The sequence below is a fragment of the Primulina huaijiensis genome, unplaced genomic scaffold (assembly GCF_012295235.1).
Source record: "Primulina huaijiensis isolate GDHJ02 unplaced genomic scaffold, ASM1229523v2 scaffold24871, whole genome shotgun sequence".
In the NCBI taxonomy this organism is placed as follows: domain Eukaryota; kingdom Viridiplantae; phylum Streptophyta; class Magnoliopsida; order Lamiales; family Gesneriaceae; genus Primulina; species Primulina huaijiensis.
Window position 1 is genome coordinate 392,862 of NW_027356090.1, and position 22,506 is coordinate 415,367.

The 22,506-nt window shown below is 35.6% G+C and overlaps 4 protein-coding genes and 2 long non-coding RNA genes across 9 annotated transcripts; 2 read left to right on the forward strand and 4 right to left on the reverse strand.

The window, feature by feature from the left end:
- Nucleotides 1-1,344: 1,344 nt before the first annotated feature.
- Nucleotides 1,345-1,922, reverse strand: LOC140967268 (uncharacterized). The gene is made up of 3 exons (XR_012173562.1): nucleotides 1,868-1,922; nucleotides 1,508-1,585; nucleotides 1,345-1,433 (listed from the first exon to the last, which is right to left on the reverse strand). It is a non-coding gene; the product is annotated as an uncharacterized lncRNA (long non-coding RNA).
- A 693-nt stretch (nucleotides 1,923-2,615) lies between these two features.
- On the forward strand, nucleotides 2,616-7,261 carry LOC140967226 (uncharacterized). Its single transcript, XM_073427634.1, has 13 exons — nucleotides 2,616-2,847; nucleotides 2,983-3,120; nucleotides 3,269-3,350; nucleotides 3,596-3,672; nucleotides 3,882-3,988; nucleotides 4,715-4,844; nucleotides 5,284-5,400; nucleotides 5,515-5,606; nucleotides 5,949-6,015; nucleotides 6,089-6,167; nucleotides 6,254-6,345; nucleotides 6,444-6,587; nucleotides 6,707-7,261. The coding sequence occupies exons 1-13, from the start codon at nucleotides 2,668-2,670 to the stop codon at nucleotides 6,845-6,847; spliced, it is 1,446 nt and encodes a 481-aa protein (XP_073283735.1). The 5' UTR covers nucleotides 2,616-2,667; the 3' UTR covers nucleotides 6,848-7,261.
- LOC140967228 (uncharacterized) lies at nucleotides 6,444-6,775 on the reverse strand. Its single transcript, XR_012173551.1, has 2 exons — nucleotides 6,638-6,775; nucleotides 6,444-6,584 (listed from the first exon to the last, which is right to left on the reverse strand). It is a non-coding gene; the product is annotated as an uncharacterized lncRNA (long non-coding RNA).
- A 449-nt stretch (nucleotides 7,262-7,710) lies between the features above and the next one.
- LOC140967225 (protein FAR1-RELATED SEQUENCE 11-like) lies at nucleotides 7,711-11,279 on the reverse strand. 4 transcript variants are annotated; one of them, XM_073427630.1, is made up of 5 exons: nucleotides 11,119-11,279; nucleotides 10,798-10,899; nucleotides 9,381-10,375; nucleotides 8,843-9,286; nucleotides 7,711-8,772 (listed from the first exon to the last, which is right to left on the reverse strand). In XM_073427630.1, the coding sequence occupies exons 3-5, from the start codon at nucleotides 10,347-10,349 to the stop codon at nucleotides 7,933-7,935; spliced, it is 2,253 nt and encodes a 750-aa protein (XP_073283731.1). In that variant the 5' UTR covers nucleotides 10,350-10,375; nucleotides 10,798-10,899; nucleotides 11,119-11,279; the 3' UTR covers nucleotides 7,711-7,932. The 4 variants fall into 4 exon arrangements, with proteins under 4 accessions (XP_073283731.1, XP_073283732.1, XP_073283733.1 ...); XM_073427631.1 differs by having other exon boundaries at nucleotides 9,381-10,389; XM_073427632.1 differs by having other exon boundaries at nucleotides 11,104-11,279.
- Nucleotides 11,280-12,960: 1,681 nt separating this feature from the next.
- Nucleotides 12,961-13,311, forward strand: LOC140967349 (uncharacterized). Its single transcript, XM_073427822.1, has one exon. The coding sequence runs from the start codon at nucleotides 12,961-12,963 to the stop codon at nucleotides 13,309-13,311; it is 351 nt and encodes a 116-aa protein (XP_073283923.1).
- A 417-nt stretch (nucleotides 13,312-13,728) lies between these two features.
- On the reverse strand, nucleotides 13,729-21,897 carry LOC140967285 (uncharacterized). The gene is made up of 23 exons (XM_073427721.1): nucleotides 21,615-21,897; nucleotides 21,343-21,422; nucleotides 20,302-20,388; nucleotides 20,167-20,217; nucleotides 19,957-20,074; nucleotides 19,806-19,862; nucleotides 19,439-19,503; nucleotides 19,255-19,338; nucleotides 18,817-18,867; nucleotides 18,665-18,727; nucleotides 18,524-18,570; nucleotides 18,264-18,333; nucleotides 18,125-18,187; nucleotides 17,758-17,847; nucleotides 17,635-17,673; nucleotides 16,809-16,958; nucleotides 16,652-16,729; nucleotides 16,489-16,574; nucleotides 15,965-16,013; nucleotides 15,802-15,882; nucleotides 15,482-15,575; nucleotides 15,036-15,129; nucleotides 13,729-14,157 (listed from the first exon to the last, which is right to left on the reverse strand). The coding sequence occupies exons 1-22, from the start codon at nucleotides 21,730-21,732 to the stop codon at nucleotides 15,062-15,064; spliced, it is 1,689 nt and encodes a 562-aa protein (XP_073283822.1). The 5' UTR covers nucleotides 21,733-21,897; the 3' UTR covers nucleotides 13,729-14,157; nucleotides 15,036-15,061.
- Nucleotides 21,898-22,506: the final 609 nt, after the last annotated feature.

The window sequence follows — 22,506 nt, forward strand, 5'->3', positions numbered from 1 at the left end:
AGGAGTTGAATTTATAATTTAAATAATAAATTCAAATGTTGAATTTATAATGTATTTAATTTATTAAGCTCAAAAGTTGAGTTGATTAATTAATAAATTAAATATGGTGGATAATGTGTTTAATGGGCTTGTAGGGGTACAAGTCCAACATATTAAATAATTAAAGTTTTAATGGACTTTGATTAAATTAATTAAACTAGTTGGACTAGCTCAATTAATTAAATCAATCCCATTAATGTTAATTATGTAATTAAGGTTTAAGTTAATTATAAATAACACAAAAAAAGTTGAAAACCTAGCCACCAACTTCAAATTCACGTGAGCCTCCATTCCAAAGAAAATAAAATCGGCCACTTCCTTGAAAAAGGGAAAAATTTGTGCCTCTCTCAATTATTTTCTCTCCTACGCAAATATCTTCCATATTTTCTAGTGCAAATTGGAAGAGGAACACACTATCTAGTCGTGGACTTGATAGGAGGATTTCTTGAAGAAAGTTCGAAGGGAATCAACAAGAGCTAATCCGTTTATACTGGATTAATTGGAGTCCAGTGATTTAATTCACAAAGGTATAATTTTCTGAACATCCTATGTATGTTTAATTCCTGAAAACCATACGAGTGTCCAAAAGTTATTTTGTTTTCAAAATAAAATAAAAATTTTAAAACTTACGCTGCGTTTGGGCACGTAGAAAACCGATATCCAACAGGTTATGTTTAAGAACGATATGCTATCCGATATGATCAGTGATCAGGACTATGAATCGAAAAGAGATTTTACGATCAACTTGCTTGCAAGAGTTAGTTTCAAGATGGAGCTTAAGCCACAAGGATCTTTTTTCGTGTTCCATCGACTCCCTGAAACTCATGTGAGTCTTTCTGAGCTTTCGGCTCGGGTTTCATTGAGAAGAAGCAGAGACGATGAATTTAGTTTTAATGAGATAGACTTTCCAGGTTGAATTTAAGGAGGAGTTGATGGATTTTTCCATACAAATCCATCTACCAAGTATATCAGATTTGCTTTCTGCAAAAGTGACGGCACATCAGTCGTCTTGTGGATGAAAAGGGGATCATGCCTCACACTATTTCCATTTTTTCAAATTGGGATTTGTTGGATTTTTTTTTTTTGAAATAGAGTTCTTATTTTGAATTATATTTAATGTTAAAGATCGTAACTTGATTCAAACTCAACCTCAAAAGCTAGAAAAAATTCATATACAGAACTCTCACCAATTCTATCTTACCGATTTGAGATATCTTAACATACAAACCCACGTCCGGAATGATAAAAAAAAGAACATTTAGGAGGCAAAATGATCCCGCTTGAGATCCACTTTTACTTCCACGAAATAAAAAGGGAAAAACTTAGTAGATTGGATGTTCACGCTTGAGGTCTATTTCAACTTGGTGAATAGTCCACTGCATATTTTCTAGCTTCTGCAAGGATAATTTTGATTTAAAACGAGCTAAAACATGTCAATAATATTTTGAAAAGATTAAGAAGAATTTACCTTCACGATCTCGTGGTATTGCCTAGCAATGGTGTCAAAGTGAGGATCAACACCTTGATACTCACGAAGGCGAGTAATCTGACAAATATATATATAACATAGAAGCATTATACGTTCAATTTGTACACTGTTTTCTCAACAAATTCACATGTCCACATTCAAACCTTTTTTCCTAAGAAATAGGTCACAATGAACTCCAACGATTCACTGGTACCCATATATCTCAGAAATAATATGTTCTGACTAGTTTGTTGAGCTAAATGACATTCACCATTTCAAAATCCATAGTCATAATCACCACAAAAGTTGTGAAACCAGAAAAAAAATGCACAAGAACACTACAGCAGCAAAGAAGCTTACAGCTTTATTATATGCAAGCGATGCATCCTCCATTGATTCGACCAAAAATTTCCTGTATAAGATTACAATAGTAGTTGATAAATATACCAGGTAATAAACTGAATTTGATTTGAAAAGATTTCATTCGTTTACCTGATTTATGGAGTTTAATATCTCTGACAAGCTTGATAAGAATTGCAGGTGCACAAGACCACATTTCAACGAGCTATCACTGGAAAATATTCAGGGATAATTGTTCAGGAAATTGGTTTTCAATCTCCAGCCGTCGTTTTTTTTGTGTTCAGTCTCTGAGTACTTTTTTAGTACCACATTTCCACATGAAGTGTATCACATTTCCACATAAAGTGTACCACAATTTGTATTACATAATACCATAATTTTGTGGGTAGAGAGTGAACCCAAAGAAATGTTTTGATTGGGGATTTTTCATCAACTTTCCCATAATTGTTCGTGAAGAAAGAAAATTAAATTAAATTATTTGCTAACATAGTAATACTTTCTGTCAGAAGAATATAGATCCTCCTCCCTCCACGCTCTCTTCCCTTTCAATCTCTTCAAGAATCAATTTCACCCTGATATGTAATAAATGAATTAATAAACTTATTTCATTATGAATTATTTAATTTTTAATAAATATTTTGATGATAATACGAAATTAATAAAGTGTGGTTAGCGAATTTATACTGATTGAAGTGTGTTGACTTAAATAGTTTGTTGTTATGGTCATCGACAAATTTCCATTATTATTTATTTGAAAAACTTTAGGAGATTAAATTAAATAAAAAATTTAACTGTAAGAAATGACGTCAGTTTTGGTGGTAGCAGATCTTGGCGGCGATGATCATCGCCTGCCGCTACTCCAGCACGTCCGGACGGATTATTCTACTACACTACCTGTGGAGGAGCTGCCACCAAGTAATTCGGCTGATTCAAAACAACGTCTCGTCTCTCTCGATGTTTTTCGAGGCCTCACAGTCGCTGTACGCCTCCGTTGAATCTAGATATTTGATTATTTCAAAATTCCTGGAGAAATTTATGTTCTTTTTATGATTCACCGTTCTTTTCTTTTCCTTTTTTTGGTTGTTTATCTTTACGATGTTTTTTTTTGTATATAGCTGATGATTTTAGTTGACGATGCTGGAAAAGCGTTTCCATCTATAAATCACGCGCCGTGGTTCGGAGTTACGCTGGCTGACTTTGTGATGCCATTTTTCCTCTTCGTAGTTGGTGTTTCTGTGAGTCTCGTGTTCAAGGTATGGAGAGTAAAAAATGGTTTCTTGTTTCTGATGTCTGTGAACTTTAATAAAGTGGAGTTTGGTCGATTAGTTTTTGGTGGAGACGGTGCATCTTGCATGAATTGAGGTGCTAATTCGTTAAATTTTTTTTTGTTTTGTTATGCAGAAAGTAACAAACAGATCAGCAGCCACGAAGAAAGTGATTATACGGACTGTATGGCTCTTTCTGCTAGGAGTGATTCTTCAAGGTCTCAAATTTATCGATTTTAGCATTTTTTTTTTGTTAAAATTGTCTAGTCTCTGATTGAAGTCCATGAAACAGTGAGTTGCTTGATTCTGCAAGTGGGGTCTAGCATAATTGGTCTGTGAAATTAGCCACTGATGCATTCTCTTTTTCTTCTTTGACGGAGATGAGATGTATTTATCAATGGGCGAGTCCTCAGTTTTGATTTATTTTAAAACCACCTACTCATAAACTTAATATTGTGCTTAGGTGGGTATTTTCATGGACGCAGCCAGCTGACTTATGGGGTTGATTTGGAAAAAATACGCATGATGGGAGTGCTGCAGGTAATACAACTTGCATTTTTGCCATGTGATGATGTTATGGTCATACATGATTAAAAGGAAAATGTGGTTGACAAGCTTTAGAGGCTTCCTTATATAGACTGGCCTCCAGATAAACTGGCTCAGAGGGGACAGTTGTGGAAATTTTGAAATTTTTTTTTTTTTGCTGATGGTTCCTTTGAACAAACGTTCAAAACCTTTTTCTTTTGCAGAGAATTGCAATTGGATATCTGTTAGCTTCAATTCTGGAGATCTGGCTAGTTAAGAATACTGTGGTCGATTCAACAGTAGCATTTATGGAGAGATACTGTTTCCAGATGTGAGTATATGTTCATGTTTGTTAACAACGCTGGTGCGTGAGTTGATGAAATGATTATTGGTAAGTTGATGATATGATTATTGATAATGTTCAGACTGTTGAACAATATAACTTTCTGAGATGAGATTATATATAAGATAAAAAATTGGAAGCAATAGAGTGCTCTCTAGAAGCATGGACATCAATCATTTCGGTAGTAGAAGAAAATCAAGATGATTTAGCAAGTGAACTTACTTTCATTGGAAATTCAATTTTTCTATCTAACTTTTAATTTATTAACCGGAATCCGATTATCCAATTAAGGAAAAAATATGTTACCTTGGTAATCAAGCATTTGTCTCCTGTGATGTAATCTCGGGACCTCCGCTATTTTCCTGTAGAATTAGAAAACCAGGATGTGTCAATGAGGTTTGGCTCTTCATGACCACTGGTCCGTGATTCAAATTTCTATTTTGATCATCACATTGTGTTAATTTATAATTGTTCTTTGCGATTAATAGGGATTTCTGCCGTAGTATTCTTGGTTGTTCGAGTAATGACTTGTATCTGTTAGCTTCACTATAAGAACAAAATAAACTAGGATGCTTTTAAGCACTTTCTTTTCCTCACCTGTGTGATGCAGGCTAACCTCTTGCATGTCATATATGGAGAAAGTAATTAGATGTGTAGTTTTTTCCCTTTTCAGCTTCTCGTGTTTGTTCCTATCTGCTCATTTCTAATATGCAGGGGCGCTGCCATTTTATTAGGCTTGTTATACATGCTTTTGTTGTATGGCCTTTATGTTCCAAACTGGACCTTTGATATGTCAGGACTCAGCATCAACTTACTGACATCACCTGGAGCTAACACTTCAATTGTAAGTCAAAAAGTGTGATTTTGTTTTAGATTAATATGTTCGGGGATTTTTTTGTTTTTGTTTCATATAACTTAGGAGGAATTTTACCCCACTTTAATCGAAGGAGGGCATTAGTACCTCATTCTTTAGAGCAGTGAATACCGTGACAAGTTAACATGCTGAAAAACAGTTTCTGAAGAGAATATGCGATTTAAAACTTACTGCCAATGGTAATCTGAAGACTCACTTGGATTTTTGTGCTTCATGTGTGGTTCTGTCTAAGATATGTGTTTTTGCAAGTCCATAATGACTGGGCATCCCCTACAAGATTAAGTTGTTTCATTTTTCATCTCCATATTTTGCCCTATCTGCACGTGTCTTTTCTTCTAACTTCATCACTCCAATTTATTTTTCTAGGTTGTTTACAATATTATTACAGCTATTACCCTTCTTTTCTTAGGTTCATTGTGGATTAAGAGGCAGTCTTGAACCTCCTTGCAATGCAGTTGGCTTGATTGATCGAATTCTTCTTGGTGAATATCATCTTTATCAACGTCCTGTTTATAGAAGAACAAAGGTCATGACATGCTTCTTTTCCATTTGAATTTCCTTTACTGTTGTGGAATGTCTCCAAGTTTTTCTCCTCTTAATATTATAATAATAGTGTTTGTATGTATCTACTTTTCAACAGGAATGCAGTGTCAACTCTCCAGATTATGGTCCTCTGCCACCCAATTCACCTGCCTGGTGCTTGGCTCCATTTGATCCAGAGGGCATTTTAAGGTAAGTAGTATACTTTTGTCACTTTCCAGGTTGATATAATCTTCAAACAAAATCAGAATATCCATCATAAGTGTTGTTTTGGGCAAGAGATCCAAGGCTTAAAAACAAGGTTCATTTGAGTTTAATTAGCTTTATTTCAGTTTTTGGCTGCAAGTTTATCAGTAAATTAGCTGAACATCCATTTGGACTCTTTTCTATTACCTTTTTAGCTGCAAGTTTATCAGGGAGTTCCATTTTACAAAATTTGTGCTGTTCTTTCCATTTTGAGTTGAAAATGAACTTCTTTTTATTCTCTAATTCTGCATCTAAAGAACTTACTGTTACTCTATGCATTCACCGCAGCTCTTTGATGGCTGCCATTACATGTTTTGTTGGACTGCATTATGGGCATATTATTGTCCATTTTAAGGTAACATTCACTTCTGATTGGCTGAGTTTGTGATTTACTTTATTTCTTATTTTGTCCATCTTAAATTTAACAGGGACAGATGCAGAGGATAATCATATGGTCAATATCATCCCTCCTCCTCCTGATCCCTGGTTTTTTTGTATGGTTTCTCGGTATGTTGCATTTTCAGGGATGATTTTACGTTCATTTCTCCTATAATGTTCCGCGTACTCAGGACTGGTATTCTTGATGTTTTCAGGTGTTCCTTTTTCTAAACCTCTGTACACATTAAGCTATATGTTCATCACAGCCGCAGCCTCTGGCTTTCTTTTCTCTGTTATTTACTTTATTGTGAGTTTATGATTTGAAAGCAATTCATCTAGTTATCACATAATTGTTGCATGTCTTATTATTTTTGTGTTCCCATTCATTTCTAACTATTGGTGCAGGTTGACTGCAAAGGTATCAACAAGCCAACTATAATATTCCAGTGGATGGGACTGAATGCTCTGATCATCTATGCTCTGGCTGCATGCGACATTTTTCCAGCCGCTCTGCAAGGATTTTACTGGCGTTCACCCGAAACAAACCTGGTACTTGATTTGTTTTGGTTTTTGTGCCTCTGTTTTGGGGTGAATAAAACCTGGTACTTTATTTGTTTTGGTTTTTGTGCCTCTGTTTTTCTACCAGCTAGTTTTTTCATGTCTTGTAGGTTGACTTCTCTGAAAGGGTGTTGCAAGCACTGTTCCATTCAAATAAGTGGGGTACATTAGTATTTGTCGTTCTTGAGATCTTATTCTGGGGTGCTGTTGCTGGTTTCCTCCACTGGAAACGCATTTATGTAAAACTTTAATGTTTTTGATCGGGTGCTACTTTATTAATGGTGGATGGTATTATGGATCCAGTCCTCTAGCTTAGTCTTTGTACCGATTGAATGGCAGAAATGAAGAAAATTTCCGAAAGGGTCTTATGTTCAGCTGAGCGTATCAATTGATTCTTCACATGAAATAGTCGGTTGCACCTGGAATATTGTTTCTTCCGGCATCAATTCGAGCTCTTCCACATAGGTTGTCTGTCTGTGTCACGTCGTCCCTTGTAAATATATGGAGAACGTTGTTCTTCATGTTTCGTTCGTGTAAACCAACTGTATCTGTGTAGGTTTAGCAGCAAAGAATCCAGGAGTTGGAATTTAATTGGAATTACATTTGGACACATACGATATGTATTTATGTATGATGTACTCTGAAATCTCTGCATCTTTTACTCACTCTGCATCATTCATGATGTTCCCATGATAAATGGCCTCGGATTTTCGGGATTTTTAAGGATGTATGTGCAAAATGCTATTAAGAGCATTGAGAAATAGTGCATCTGCCAACCAAAAGTCAAAACTCGGCTACATAATTATTCATCCCCGTCTTTTCTAACCCGCGAACCCTCTTCCGGAAACTCACAATTTTTCCCCAAACACCAAGGTTGATCACCAGTATGTAATCCTTTGCCCAACTAAATAAGACTTAGCTACCTATGGAAGAACGAATCCATTGTGGGAACACCATTTTAAATATAACCCGAACCATCCCCAGAGAGTTGGAAGGGTTCGAAACACCTGCGAAGTCTCAACTGCCGAAAACTTGTACGATGCACAAGGATGCTCCATTTAATCTCTTTAATGTATCCCAATGAATTTTATTTTACGACAAGTTCTAGCATCATAAATAAAAATGCATGTTCCATTCATTAAATTTTGTAACTATATATACATTTCACACGAATGCAGCTACATTTTTAAAGAAAAAAACTTTACGTTCTGCCTTCGAGCACAACAATAATTTCCAGCCACCACCAGCTGCTGCGTTTCGAAAGCTATTACAGTATAGATGTTGGACGACCAGATTTCAGTACATTCTTGTCCAACCTCAATTTCGACACAGAACCCTACATAAATCCGGGCCCATCCCCATTTAAATCTTCATTTCCCAAAATGGGGCAATTCCCGACTACATGCCCATATTGTCCACCACAAGGGACGGGGAAACGCCTTCTCTTTATGTACATGTCCAGTTCATCTCTCGATTTTCTCTCTTTCCACCCAGCAAAAGCTAGAGACTCACAAGAATTCCCATTGAAACTTTGAGAGATACTATCAGAATCTTCAACTTCAGCAAGAATTAGGGAATCGGATGGGCTGTTATATGCAATGTCATCATCACCATCTGCTGCAGCTGGAAACTGTTTAACCCGGGCCAGAACCAAACTTATATGATCACAAGCATCATCAAGACGATCTTCTGTCTTGATTGATTCTGAAATTAGTGATGAAATCATCGACTGCAGCAACTGTGCCTTGGTCGAAGAACTGGGGGCAGATTCAGTAGATGATGAGTGACGCCATCGTAGAGGTAGATACTGGTCCGGAATGCGGAAGCAATTGCTGGTTGATAGAACACGAAGAACATGCCTACAGAGGATACCCGAAAACTCATAATGTCGACATGTACAGCTTATGAACTCATCATGTGGAACCCATAGTACCTTGCACCCTCCATCGACCTCTGTATGGTGTCTCACAATGAAATAACTTTGATCCACCAACATAGTTGCATATTGTGGTGCTGATACTAGTTCTTCCTGTAGTTTGCAGAAGGCATATGGTGTAAGGATGGTAGCAACATGTGACTCGATTGGAGACCCTGTTTTGAGATACACTTGTGGTACTTTTGGTTGGATCTTTGATTTAGAACCGATTTGATCTCTTGCGTCTAACACCAAGGCCACCTGTCGAAAATAATGAATTAGTAATTTATACTTATGGATCGATACATTAAGCAAGAAAAGAGGAGGTCACCTGCTCTACAAAATTATCTGGTGCAGATTGTGCGCTTAGAAACCGTTGGATATAGGAGTTTATCATCTCTGACTTGAATGTACTTGACATTCCAGCGAAAAAATATGATCTTAAAAAAGGTAATGCCCAGTATGCACGAAGTGCATACAAGCTGACAATATGCTTGTTTCCATGCAGTCCATATGTATCCATCATCTCTCTCCATCCGACCTCAAATTCCTGAACTTCATGTAAATCATAAAGCTGGTGGAATTCAGATTTCCAGTTATCATATTGAGATCCAAGCACAACTGAAAACCAATCAGAAAACTTAGAAGTGATATGCCAAATGGAAAAGCATTGTTTGGTAGCTGACATTTCCATAGCAAGTGCTTGTTTAAGCCAAGTGTTTTGATCGGTCAAAATTGTCACAGGAGCTTTTCCATTCATGAAATCCAAGAATGCCTGCAACACAGCCAAAATAATGGAAAGGGGAAAGGATTTCCTCAAAAAATTCAGAGCTTCCATTCGCAATTAATGAAAATTAAAAAAAACTTACCTTCAGTCCCCAGGAGAATGACTGCGCATTTTCATCTCGAAGAAGCATGCATCCAAATAAGCGATATGTTCCATGATTATCCACTCCAATCCAAATCCCAAGAAGCATGTCATAAGCATCCACACGATGGGTTGTATCTAAAACCACAACATCTCCAAAAACCTCATACAATTTAATGGATGAAGAATATGACCATGCAATGTGCTCTAGCCTGTGGTTAGCATCAATGTTATAGTTGTATTTGAAATTTGGGTCCCTGTCTTTCTTCATCTTGCACATTGTGAGAAGATCAATCGGGTCATTATCCTGGTCCACGTTTCTAAATGACTGCAGCAAATTTCGAACATCAATCTCAGAGAAAGGTAAACACCCTAGCTTAATACCTTTTTCTAGCTCCATTAACCTGAGCATCTGTCGCACTGACATTCCAGCCTTTGCATACATGCAAATACGACTCTTATCATCAGCGGTCATCTTGCAATAGAGGGGAAGTAGCTGCATCTCATTGAACTTTAAAAGTTCATGGTTGTGAATATTACTAAAACCAGTGACACGCCATTCGGGGACATCAAAATCAGCCCTTTTGACGATCCTCATATATGCTTGGCATCCACATCGTGACGATTTCCTATTCCTCTGTAGCTTCAGATCTGCAGTTGGCTTTATCTGTGGGAAACCACCACGGTGGCAGGTAAAATCCCTTCGGGTAATTCCCCTGCCTACACCATCTTTACCACGTGTCCGGTGGCGTCTAATCGAAAAACCACATTGTTTAGCAAAACTACTATAAAATTCATATGCAGCATCCTGGGATACAAATCTCTGTCCAATGAATGGTAATAGGTTTACAGATGTTTGTTGTGACAAAATAGTGTCTTCTGGCATTTCCTCTATGGTGCCATTATCGTCTCGAGATGACTCTGATCCATTTTCAGAAGTTTCCTTAATTATATTCGTTTGCTCGGGCATTTTATTCTGCCAAGACTAATCAATACCTGGAAATGCAAGGCTGTATGAATATTAATCAAAATGATATTGAAGTTCATACTGAAGATGTTCCAGTAAAAATGCAAAAGGAGTATGACAAACAAAAAAGAAAATATTCACATATAATTCAAATACAGTACAAGAACACAGAGACAGAGATAAAAAGGTGAACAAAACAACTGAAACAGACATACAATGAAATTTTGCCAGTACCCGCACTGATGATCCTAGCAAGGACAATGCTGTACCTCTAAGGAATTCAATGAAAAGAACCACACAAATAAATCACCACCAACAAAGTACATGGCGAACTTCTCGGTTATCATGGATACAAAAATTTCTTCTCTTTGTATGCAACTGTAGCATTTCGAATAAATCAACCACTTGCAAGATTACGTTATAAATGAATAATGCCAAAGTTCTCTATTACCAGCTAAAATTTGTGACCCGTGAGCATCTTAGGATCTCCAGATGCTTCTCCATGTCGAATAATCCTCGAAAAACTCATCATACACCTGTTCGATCGGAACATCTGGAAATCAAATCAAAACAGCAGAAAAGTTAAGAATCAACACCGTTGAAGGAAATTAACAAGAAATGTGCATCGGTAATGTGTTTTAGCAACAAAAATCTGATTCAAAACGAGCATCAATGCACCTTGATTCAAATAATTATCGCTGAAAAAAATTGCACTCGCGGGGGTTGGCAAAGTTGGAAAGGATGAAGAGAAAATAACCAGATTTGAACTTACCTTGAGATTGGAGCAACTAGCAGAAGCCCCTGAATTTTCAAAAATGGAGGAAATTTAAGAAAATTGGAAGGGCGGGGAAGATCTGTCAGAGGTACAGTGCGCATCCATGGAGGATGATAATCATGTTTGGAGTGGGGGAGCTATCGTGCGCCTTAGCCTGAAAGGTGTTAGCGTGTGCACACATGCCTAAATTTTAGCCGTCCGATCTGGGTGATGGCCGCGTAAATTGCCGCATCATAAAGCTACTGGGCCTAATCAATGCTTGTTTATGGGCCATATTGTTTTTATGAAATTTGATACGAAAAAAACACACACATATATATTACTCAATTACCAATCCATATCGATAATTAATATTACTCAAATAAATGTCAATGATTAATAAAATTATGATTAATTTTAATAATTTGTGCCCCGATTTTCGGGGTGAGATTGTGTTAAGATTCAAATAGACAAATTAAATATAAGTAAACATGTACAATTAAATTAGTTCTAAAAATAAAACTATTAACAGATTTCTCGTGAAACGGTTCACGGCACGGTTAACTATGTCTATATTTAAAATAATCATTAATATTTTGACATAAAAAATAATATTTTTTCATGTGTGACTCAAATAGAATATATATCTTACAAAATTGACTCGTGAGACGTTCTCACAAAATTGTTTTTGGTGAATCTAACATTCTAGGTATAGGATATCTAAAATACTAATTATAACACAAATTAAAAGGATAAAAAAAAATTCTTCGATATAGAATGAAAATATATGTTATGCTGCTCATGAAAGTTGAAATAGACATTTTTACAATGAAGATCGTGAATAAAAAGTATCGAGATTTGCTAAATGAAATAGTTCTAAACTTTGCTAAAATCTAAATAATTTTCTATTCCGAGGAAATAAATCTAAAGATTTGATTTACCAAAAAGCTGGATAGTTCTATGCTAAAATCAAGTAAGATTTGATTTTTAATCAAGTAGGTATGGGGTGACAAGGTTTAAAATATAGCTATAAAATGTAGGTTTGACATTCTTGCTATGGTAATTAAGGAAATGTATTCTTACTTGGAATGAATCCAAGTGAAGCTCCACAATTGTCTATTTATTCGATGTTATCATACTTATTATACTACTTTTTTTTTAATATCTTGCTTTAATTATATATGAATCCCCTTGATTGGTAAAGCCATAAATGCTGAAATTTGACTTATTTTTCCCCAAATTTCAACCAAATATGAAAAGTGGAATTGGAATTATAGATCCTTAAAATTTCAAAATTCATATAAAATCATCATCGAATTTTATTGTTTTCGTCCTGATTAATGTTGAAAATGCATGAATTGATATTAGATTGAATTTGAAATCAACTTGAACTTTGTTCCTTCAAACAGATCAACAAATTTGAAATCGATAGATTTATAATTCATTTGAGCGATGTATTGATTGTATTATATGTATTGATGAGATATGGTGCAATTTGGCAACTCTAAAATAAAATATATTTACTTTTCAAATACATAAGTTTTCCTCTTTGAAAAGGCAAGTTAAATTTAGTGCCCATTTGCAATACATTTTGGTTTGAAAAGGTAAATACGCTGACCAAGCACGCATTTTGATTTTTTTCAGACTAAATTAGGCATAGACCTGTTCTTTTGCATGTATTGTATCATATTGAAATCGTTAAACTAATAGTTCAAATCTCTTGTCAATATATTTTTTTCATCACCCACTTGCATAAAATCACATAACAATATATGTCAACTGCTTTGTATCAGTCTGAAGAGGGAAAAATTCGTACCTGGCCTTAGGGGTGTAGCATCAATTTTCCCCTCCGTGTGTATAATGAAAGAAGGAAGCAGACCAAGTTTTCCAGGTATCGACACTGAGAAAAAGTTACAAATAGTTCGTGGAATCAACAATAATAACAAGGGTGGTCACCAGATTTACACGAGGAGTTGGTCTCGGCCATCCACCGATTCGCCACCGCACTTTCCAGTGGATACTGAGCCAAATGATCAGTTGGATGCTATGGCAGCGCCGAAGCCCTGGAGATTTCGAGACCAGGACTCCATGCGGCGGAATCGGATAGCCAAGTATAAAGGGTATGGTATTGCAGGTAGAGTGATGGCTTCTATCAGGAATGGGGCTGGTTGGATCAAGAATAAGTGCTCTCAGATCAGCCATGGTTACTGAAATATTTGTCTTTGAATATTGCATGGATGGTATCGTGGACAAGCCAAGTACTCCTTTGGAAGCACAATGGCTAAATCCAGGGACAGTCTTTGTTTTTATTTTTGCCCTCACTTACTCATATTTGCTGTATCGGTAGACCTCATATTATAATCTCACTCTTGGGTCAGCTTACTTGATTGTATTTTTTACTGTATTTCTAGTACAATGTTGCCGATGGATCTTTTCTTTAATCATATGACATTAGAATAATTGTGATAGAAATATCACAAATGAGCATTAATCACTATTAAAATAAGTATGCCACAAGCACCTTGGCAGAGAATTAGTTACGATTAAATGAAATTTGTTGCCTCACATGAAGATGTTAAAAGTCTCTCTCTTTCATACCAAAAAGGTGCATTCAACTATAAACAAGTGTTGTAAAGCCAATAAATATAGGTGCTTCTAAATAATTGTGTACATCTGTTTTATTATTACATTTTCAAAAATAAACTTACAAACCAATACCTTCAATGGAAGATGTTATGCGATCATCAAGCAAAACGTATACCAAAAGTCGGATCACTCGCCGTGTCTATTATCCATGTTTTCAACATTTTTTACTGCGACTGCAATCCGTCTCAAAAGTAACAAAACCTGGCAATATATCTCCACAACTAACAGGTATTGTTAGTAATACAAGAAATGTTTACCCAAACTCGAGCATAATCATCAAACTAATTTCACTCAGAAAATACGACGACTAAAACAGTACAAGATAGCCAACATCATTATGTCACTTCCTCTTGAATCTGCTACAAAAATTCCAATGAGCTCAACCCCGACTCATCGAGTTGGCCTGATTTCCTGCACCCACAAATAGTCGCATCATACACTCAATGAGACTCACACATATACAACCCATATATACATGATTCGCAGAGTGATCCCGAACTCGGAGCTGATTTCAGACTGCCCAAATAAGATTATGTTCGATGTCCATGTATAAATTTACAAGTCACACAAAATCACATCGTCTTTATCCTCCTATCGGTCATAAACTTTCTAGAGACAAATAGAGCTGGATATAAGTTTCAACTCTAGTACTCTACGGTATTCGTCAAATAGCTATCTGATTATCACTTATAAGACTCAAACTAAGAAAATTTTCATTTGAGCATGCTTTTATTTCGTGAAAACTGGAACGTATAAACAACTTTTATTAGTCAAATTAGAAATTCATTCAATATCATTAAAAATAGAGTAATTTCTGAATATATTTATATATACTTGACAGAAAAAGGAAAATCAGATTCTTCTTTAATACCATTTTCGATAAAATGTTATGATTGATAGAGTCGAGCTTAAAATTGGCCAAGCCAATCAAAACCCGAATTTGGCTCATATTTTTGTCAGGCTTAATATTCAAGCCTGAGCTCAATAAGTTCACAATTATATTAAACTTAACCAAATCTTCTTAAGAGTTAGTACGAAAAGAATCATAATTTGGACGACAAAGGATTGCTTCTAGTTAAGAACAAATAATACAATGTCCAATGCAAAATGGACACGAGCGTGGACGACTTGGTACTGTAAAAGATGAAATCATAATAAATATCAAATTATTCAAATAAATCTCCCAACCTAAATCTAAAGAGTTCCAAAGAAAAAAAGGATCCATACAAAGACCTGGCAAGTGGAGCCGTAAACTTAGGAATTAAATTCTTCCAATAATAATTACGTACCTCATCTGTGCTGGAAAAGGGTCACTCTACAAGCTTCCATTCTGAGAATTTTCAAGATAAGTTTGCAGCTGTCCAACTGCCGCCAAGACAAAACCTATAAAATGTCAATTGCAAGTAGAATATAGTTAGTGTCTGATCAAGCACCCTGGCACATTAAAAAATATATTGGTCAATTCAAAAACTAGACGGAGATAATAATTTTATTTAAGCTGTATGGTAACATATACTCAATATAGGAAGCATAGTGTACTGGTGATCACTTAAACCACCAGAAAAAGTTTTTGAACATCAACTCATGTGTGGGTGAGAGTTGGACTAGATTAATCTCAAGACATTAAACTACGACTATCAAAGTTCCTAAAACAACATAATCAACAACCAGATATTACTTTACATCAGGTCTATTAAACACTTTACAAGACATCGAGTATTGGTCATTGATATACCTAAGAATACAGCCGAGGGCCTCCCTGGCCTTGACTTGAATTCTGGATGAAACTGAACCCCCACGTAGAATGGATGGTCTGAAAACTCCATAATCTTCAGAAATAAATCGATGGAAAGCAAAATAAAAATTATAAATCCAAGGAAACTTTGATATCAGGGGTGCAAACTAAAGAAAATCAGCAACAGTATTTAGGAAATGATGAAATAGAAATTATAAAAAGTTTGACTCAGAAGTGCACGATAAATGGAACTAACTAATCCGAACAGCTAAATTGCAAGAGAAAATAATAGAACGATAGGCATTTTGCAAGAAACTGACCTCCATTCGCTTCCCAGTTTCGTCTCTCCCCACGAATTTCAAGCCAGATTCTTCCAAAATACCGACCATCTCTGGATTCACCTGTACCGATCAATACGATAAGTATTTAAGTAAAATATGTCAGTCAAATAATTTAATTCTCCAAATTTTATCATCAATTAACCTCATATCTGTGCCGATGCCGCTCATCCACATACTCTGAATTATGGTAGCTGGAGGAAAGCAAATACCATTAGAAAGTTTAAAAAAGAATGGTTATGCAGCAATCAAAATGTTTCTAATAGATATGAGCATTCTCTCGAACACTCCAGTAGCTGAGCTTTCCATGTACTGATATCTGAATCAGGAGAACAGAAAGATCAACTTGTATGATCCTCAAGATATAGCAAAATAAAAAGCACCACCAACCACCACATAAAGCTTCATCAAACTGATGGATACATTTATAATTATTGTACTATTTAACAATCAAAATCCAAAAGCTCGGTGTCAATGTACTTTGTGCACACAGCAACTCACAGTACTTACAAAAACCATAATACTTTTGTGAGATTGACAGCATTTACGTCTTTGTTACCACCATCAATTCAACTAATATTTAATCACTCTGAGCTCGGACTCTTCTAGGCATATATCACAGCTAAAAGGCTACACAATTTAGCACAGTGATATGGCTTTAGCTCTTACAGCTTCGATGTTATGCAATCTGGAGTTTGGAATAATGTTCTACGGGTACCAAGTCTCATTGTGCTCCCCATGTGTGTTTTTGAACCCTGAAGACAAGTATAGAAGAAAAATGTCATAAATCAATTAAGTGAACATTTCTAGAAGAATCTCTTTACACTTTTACCTCTGGCATGAAAATCACCACAGGGTGGGGTGTCTTATCATCAAACTCTTCGCTATCTGCGCTTTCTAATCCCAAAACCTGCAAAGATGCATAAGGGCATACAGGCTTCCATTGTTAACATGTAAAAACCAATATATGGTTTGAGGAACAAACTTACATTTCTCGCTATCTCAATCACAGAAATCTGCAGGCCTAAACAAATCCCAAGATATGGAACTCTATTCTCTCTCGCATATTTGGCAGCCAAGATCATTCCAGTCACCCCACGATCTCCAAACCCACCAGGAACCAAGACACATGCAGCATTCTAAAAAATTGGTTGGCTTGGGATTAGAATAATTTGCAAGCAGTTTAAAAACCAAAGACCTTCATGTGAATTATAAAACAAACATTATAGTAAGTGAAAACAAAATAGATGTCATGGCGTATAATACATGGAAAATTTGGTTATAAGATTGAATTTTCACATAGATGAAGTTGCTTTCAAAATTGCATTAAGAATGGGACTAAATACCTATGGTCCAGAAAATGGCCTCGGTGTGAGCGGCCTGTCTATGGCTCTTTACACAACATATTATAACATATAAAAAATTATAGGATAAGCATAATGATGTAATATGGTGATCAATATTCATGGTGATTAAACCGGTATTTTTTTTTTTTTTTTTTTGACAGGAAACAAAGATTAAACCGGTATAAATTATACTCCATTCTACACTATCAGCAGAATCCATAGACCATGGTGATCAAAACAGCTTACACTATACTCCATAAGGTACTGCAATGTCTATAATAACAGATATACAATTTTGAATTATAGAAATAATAATGCATTCCAGCACAGCTTTAAATAGTCTTCCAAAAAGAAAAATTTATAAAACGGGAAAAATGTGCAGAACAAAATTCACTTCACGGCTTGTAAGTCAGTGCTCTAAATGAGAAGCGAAATAAACATATTATTCAAAATCAGAATATAACCATACCCTAAGAGTTCTCCAAGCAGCTCCATAAGCTTCCGGTGACTGCAATGGAAAAAAAAGAGCTGAAAACACAGATTTCAAGCAAAAAATTGAGAATCCTGTCGTGCAACTGTTTGACATCTTTACCGATTCTGCGCTGTCATCCTCAAGATCCGAAGCCGCAATCCAATCAATAGCTGGTCTCAACGAACACGCAATGCAGGCATGGAGAAGGGCCTGAAATAAATCAAAAGATTTAGTTCTTATCTTAGAAACCAGCCGATTATTCATTATTCAATTCCGGAATATAACATGGAGTATACAAAAAACCATGGGATCTCAAACAAAACTAAACACTTGAACACAGAAAGCCAATACATATCTTTTACGACTGCATAACATATAAGTAACCATAAAATACCCCCAAATGTAAGATGATATCCACTGCCACTGGTGTGTCGCCATATTAAACATCGGCTGAATATAGAAACTATAAAAATTTATATTATCTCACCTTAACAACAGATAAATATGAATCTGCCATCCCAACATACTTCCCCACCATTGCAATTCTAACCTGCAGATCCAGACATTCATCAGCCAACATAAAAAAGAAATCAGTCAAAAGCAGCAATCAGGTGTTTGTTACTAACGGAGTTTGTTAGGTTGTCAAAAATCTCAGCTCGTTTGGTCCATTCTTGTAAATTGGGAAACTTGGAAACACTGAAAAATTACATGTATGTATAGTCAGGAGAACAATGCTGTTACGCAAATAATTTTCAATATTCTACAGATCATAATCATATATGAGAGAACCCCAAAAAACATGTGCCCAGAGAAATTAAATACTGTGATCTAACAAAAGTACAGAGAGTAAGAATAGAAGATAAAAAACATTCAAATAAGAATTCACCTTCGCAAGTCCAGATGTTTGAGGATGGCATCATGTGCATTTTGGTTCTAGTAAAAAAGTAAGAACCAGATGTTTAAGAATGAACACCTCAAATAGCCAAGACTAGAATAATACTCACGCCTTAAGATAACGATAACCAACCCGAAGAAGAAGAGGTATGTGCCAAATGTTCGGCACATCGTGTATATTGAGAATATTGGCAACCTGAAATGAAATCAAACCGTAAGAAAACTATAAGTAGCAGAAAGACGATTAATAAAATCCAAAATACGCATTACAAAATAACTTCTTACAGGGACATGACAAAACTGGGACAGTTTCTGCTTCGTGCTTTCCAACAACGGCTGCAACAGTAGAGATCCCAATTTCAAGTTTTTCACATGCATAACCATGGTAGCTGAGCAATATCTAAATGTGTGCAACTTAAAGAGCCATAGAGTTTCAAAATATCCTAATAAAGTTTTATGGGGAAAAAATTGAAGAGCATTGAATAATACACAGGAGAGGTCATAACCAGGAAACAATATCAAAGATTCATGCAAATTAATTTATGTTTACACAATTCTACCAGGATAAAAAAGAAAATAGCTTAAATGTTACAGCACAGCTCTATTAAACAAAACTAAAATTACAACTTAAAATAATCACATGAATTAAACGAATCCAACATATAAATCGAGTTCAAAGAAGACAAAATTGCAACCACATGTTGCAGCCCATAAACTACCTACCTGTGCAGAACGACAAGCCAAAAAATGGGGGGTCAACCCCAATGCTCTCAATTCTCGCACACTGTGCTGAGTGGGCTTTGTTTTCTGCAGATATGCGGATGAATAAGGACTTCAACTTGCTAAATATAAAACTAAAGAGTAGAGTAAAGCTGTAGCAAATTTACACAGGAGAATAGGGTATTACTTGCTCGCCAACAACGCCAAGAACAGGTATAAGACTCACATGAACCAGACAGAAATTATCTTGTCCTAAAGCCAAAAAAGTAAAAGAGCAACATTAGGGATACAATAACAATGGAAGAAGAAATGTGTTGATGACAAATGAAACACTTCAATTAATCAAAATGACTAAACCACTGAGAGACAATGCAGTTCACTATGACAAAGCACCGCTTCTAAGACATCTACAACAGTTTCACAGACAATACAATTTTGCACGAAAGGACAATATATACCACAAAAGAAAAGGAGAGAATGAGAATCTGAGGATGATGCAATTATTATAGGAACTGTGTATCTCACTTTTTTAGCAGCAAATATTGAATCCTTACCGACTGAGAAGAATAACTGTCGCAGAGCTTCAATAAATGGCATTGACTCAATATCACCTGGACAAAAACAAATTTCCTAATGAATGAGGCTCAAAGAGAAGTGTCAAGCAAGCCTTGTGGAATGGAGTGTCTTTCATCCAGAAAACTTTACCTACTGTTCCTCCCAATTCTATAACGCAAACATCCGCAGGGCCATCTTTTCCATCCACAGGAATAACAGATACTGATTCGATCCAGTTCTTAATTGCATCAGTGATGTGAGGGACTACCTGATTTCAAACAAAAAAACGGACAACAGGTTTCCTTTTTCTTCGCTGCTATCTTACATAAATTAAATAATATCCAGGATTTAAGTCACAACCTGTACAGTCTTTCCAAGATAATCACCTTTCCTCTCCTTTTCAAGGACAGACTGCCAATGGGAAAAACATCACATCCGGCTTAGGGAAGAAACAAAAATCAACACCACCATAAGGTCAAGTATGGTCACAAGTACCTGAAATATCTTTCCTGTTGTAATATTGTTGTCCCTTGTCAGAGTCACATCTAAAAACCGTTCATAATTACCTAAATCCAGATCTACCTATTAAATAATTGTAAAAGAGACTGAGATAACAGCTTTAAAGCTCAAAAAGTGCGGAAAAGGTCACAAAATGTCTGTAACATCGCAAAATGTTTGCATAAGCATCCAGAGAAAAATTCAAGTTTAAACACCTAATCACAAAACAAAGAAAGTGAACCTTAACATTACATAATAAAAATAAAAGAACAAAAAATATATCCATAAAGTCAAAAAATGGATTGGTCAGTTTTGCACTGTTGGGATAAACTGATAAACAAAGCTTAAAGTGAATAAGAAAGATAGAACTTAATTCCCATGATTGATTGCAGAGAATATTTGTCCATATAATGGAACATTAGAGAGCAATTTTAGACAACGGGATCCTAGAATGCCCTTGTATAAACACAAGCAGGATATAGAAACAAAGTAGATGTACCAATCGACGGCATGATTCAAACATCTGGCAGTGGAAACAAAATTCAACAGACATTTGTTAAAACTAAAATAATTAAAGATTGGCGAGTAGATATTAAAGCACCAAGCACTTAAATTCAATGAATATTTGAATTCTTCATTGAATATTACGAGGTAAAAAAATTCAAAAATTGAAATAAAAATTAATTAATTTTAATAGAATAATTGTTCTGGTGTTCTAAAAAAAGCTGGTTGAATATACGGTTGCACATAAACTACTACAGTGTACAGTTGCTCTTTCTCAGACTTGGTATTAGTTATACACGCTTTGATTCACATAAATTTTTTTGGAGTACTTTAATAATATGAACAATAAATTCATAAAGATTTAACAATTTTATACATTTGAAAAGCATAGTTGCACATGATAGTTTAGGTGATCGCGGATATCGCAAAACAATCATCTGACATCAAGATCGTTCAAAACAACAAGAATAGCAAATGCAAAAGCTGTTGCACAGAAACATATCGAGAACAAAAGGGATTGTCCAGGATTGCCACCTCTCCACCGTCATCAAGAACAAAGACCTCTCCGTGCTCAAATGGAGACATTGTACCAGCATCTGTATTTAAATAAGGATCTGCCATAACACAAAACCAAAAAAAAAAAACTAAGCAAGACGATCAAATTTTGTATGTACCCCACTCCAAAAAAAAAACACTTTACAATCGAGGAATCGCTTTTTTCCTATCCGAAATTAAACATATAAAAAGTAGAAACAATCATAAAAAAAACTGTTAAATTTACAACAGATAAAGGTTCACTTACGTACCAATTTTAATAGAGGTGACACGAAGTCCACAAGCCTTCAACACAACGCCGATGCTACTGGCGGTGACGCCTTTGCCCAGGCCGCTCACCACGCCGCCTGTTACCAGAACATACTTCATTGTATTCACGATTTTTTCTTATCTTCGGGTACTTGTTCTGCGGGTGTTCGTGAGCGGGAAGAGAAATTCGCGTGTAATTCACCCACCACTTCCGTTTTTATAGGAACTCGAGGTTTCTTGCTTTCTTCTGCGCAGTCCGTTAAGTCTAAACGGCTAAATCCCTATATTATTTTTTTTCCCAATAATCTCTCATTTAATGGGCTGCTTCTTAACGGGCTTTGTGATTAATGGGTATCATCTTCAGGGCTATTACCATTTCAAACACTCGATAGTTCTTGTATTCGAATCCCATTATGGGTTTGTATGATTAGAGTATATGATAAGGATTAGCGCTCTTGTGAGACGGTCTCACGAATCTTTATATGTGAGACGGGTCAATTCTATCGATATTCATAATAAAAATTAATACTCTTAATATAAAAAGTAATACTTTTTCACGGATGACCCAAATAAAATATTCGTCTCACAAAGTACGACCCGTGAGACCGTCTCACACAAATTTTTGCCATGATCAAAAATGCAACGATGAAATACCGTATAAAACAATGAGTAGGTTTGTTTGAGACAACCTTACATATCTATATTTTTTTAGATCAGTCGGAACGGTTCATAGTTACCATGAAAAATAATAATTATGCTATAAAAATAATATTTTTGTCATAAAAATAATAATTTTTTATGAGTGAAATACTATAAGAAATTATTCTCCTAAAATTAAGTTAGACAATGTAATAAAAGTTTTTATGTAAATCAAAATAAATATGGACTCGCAAA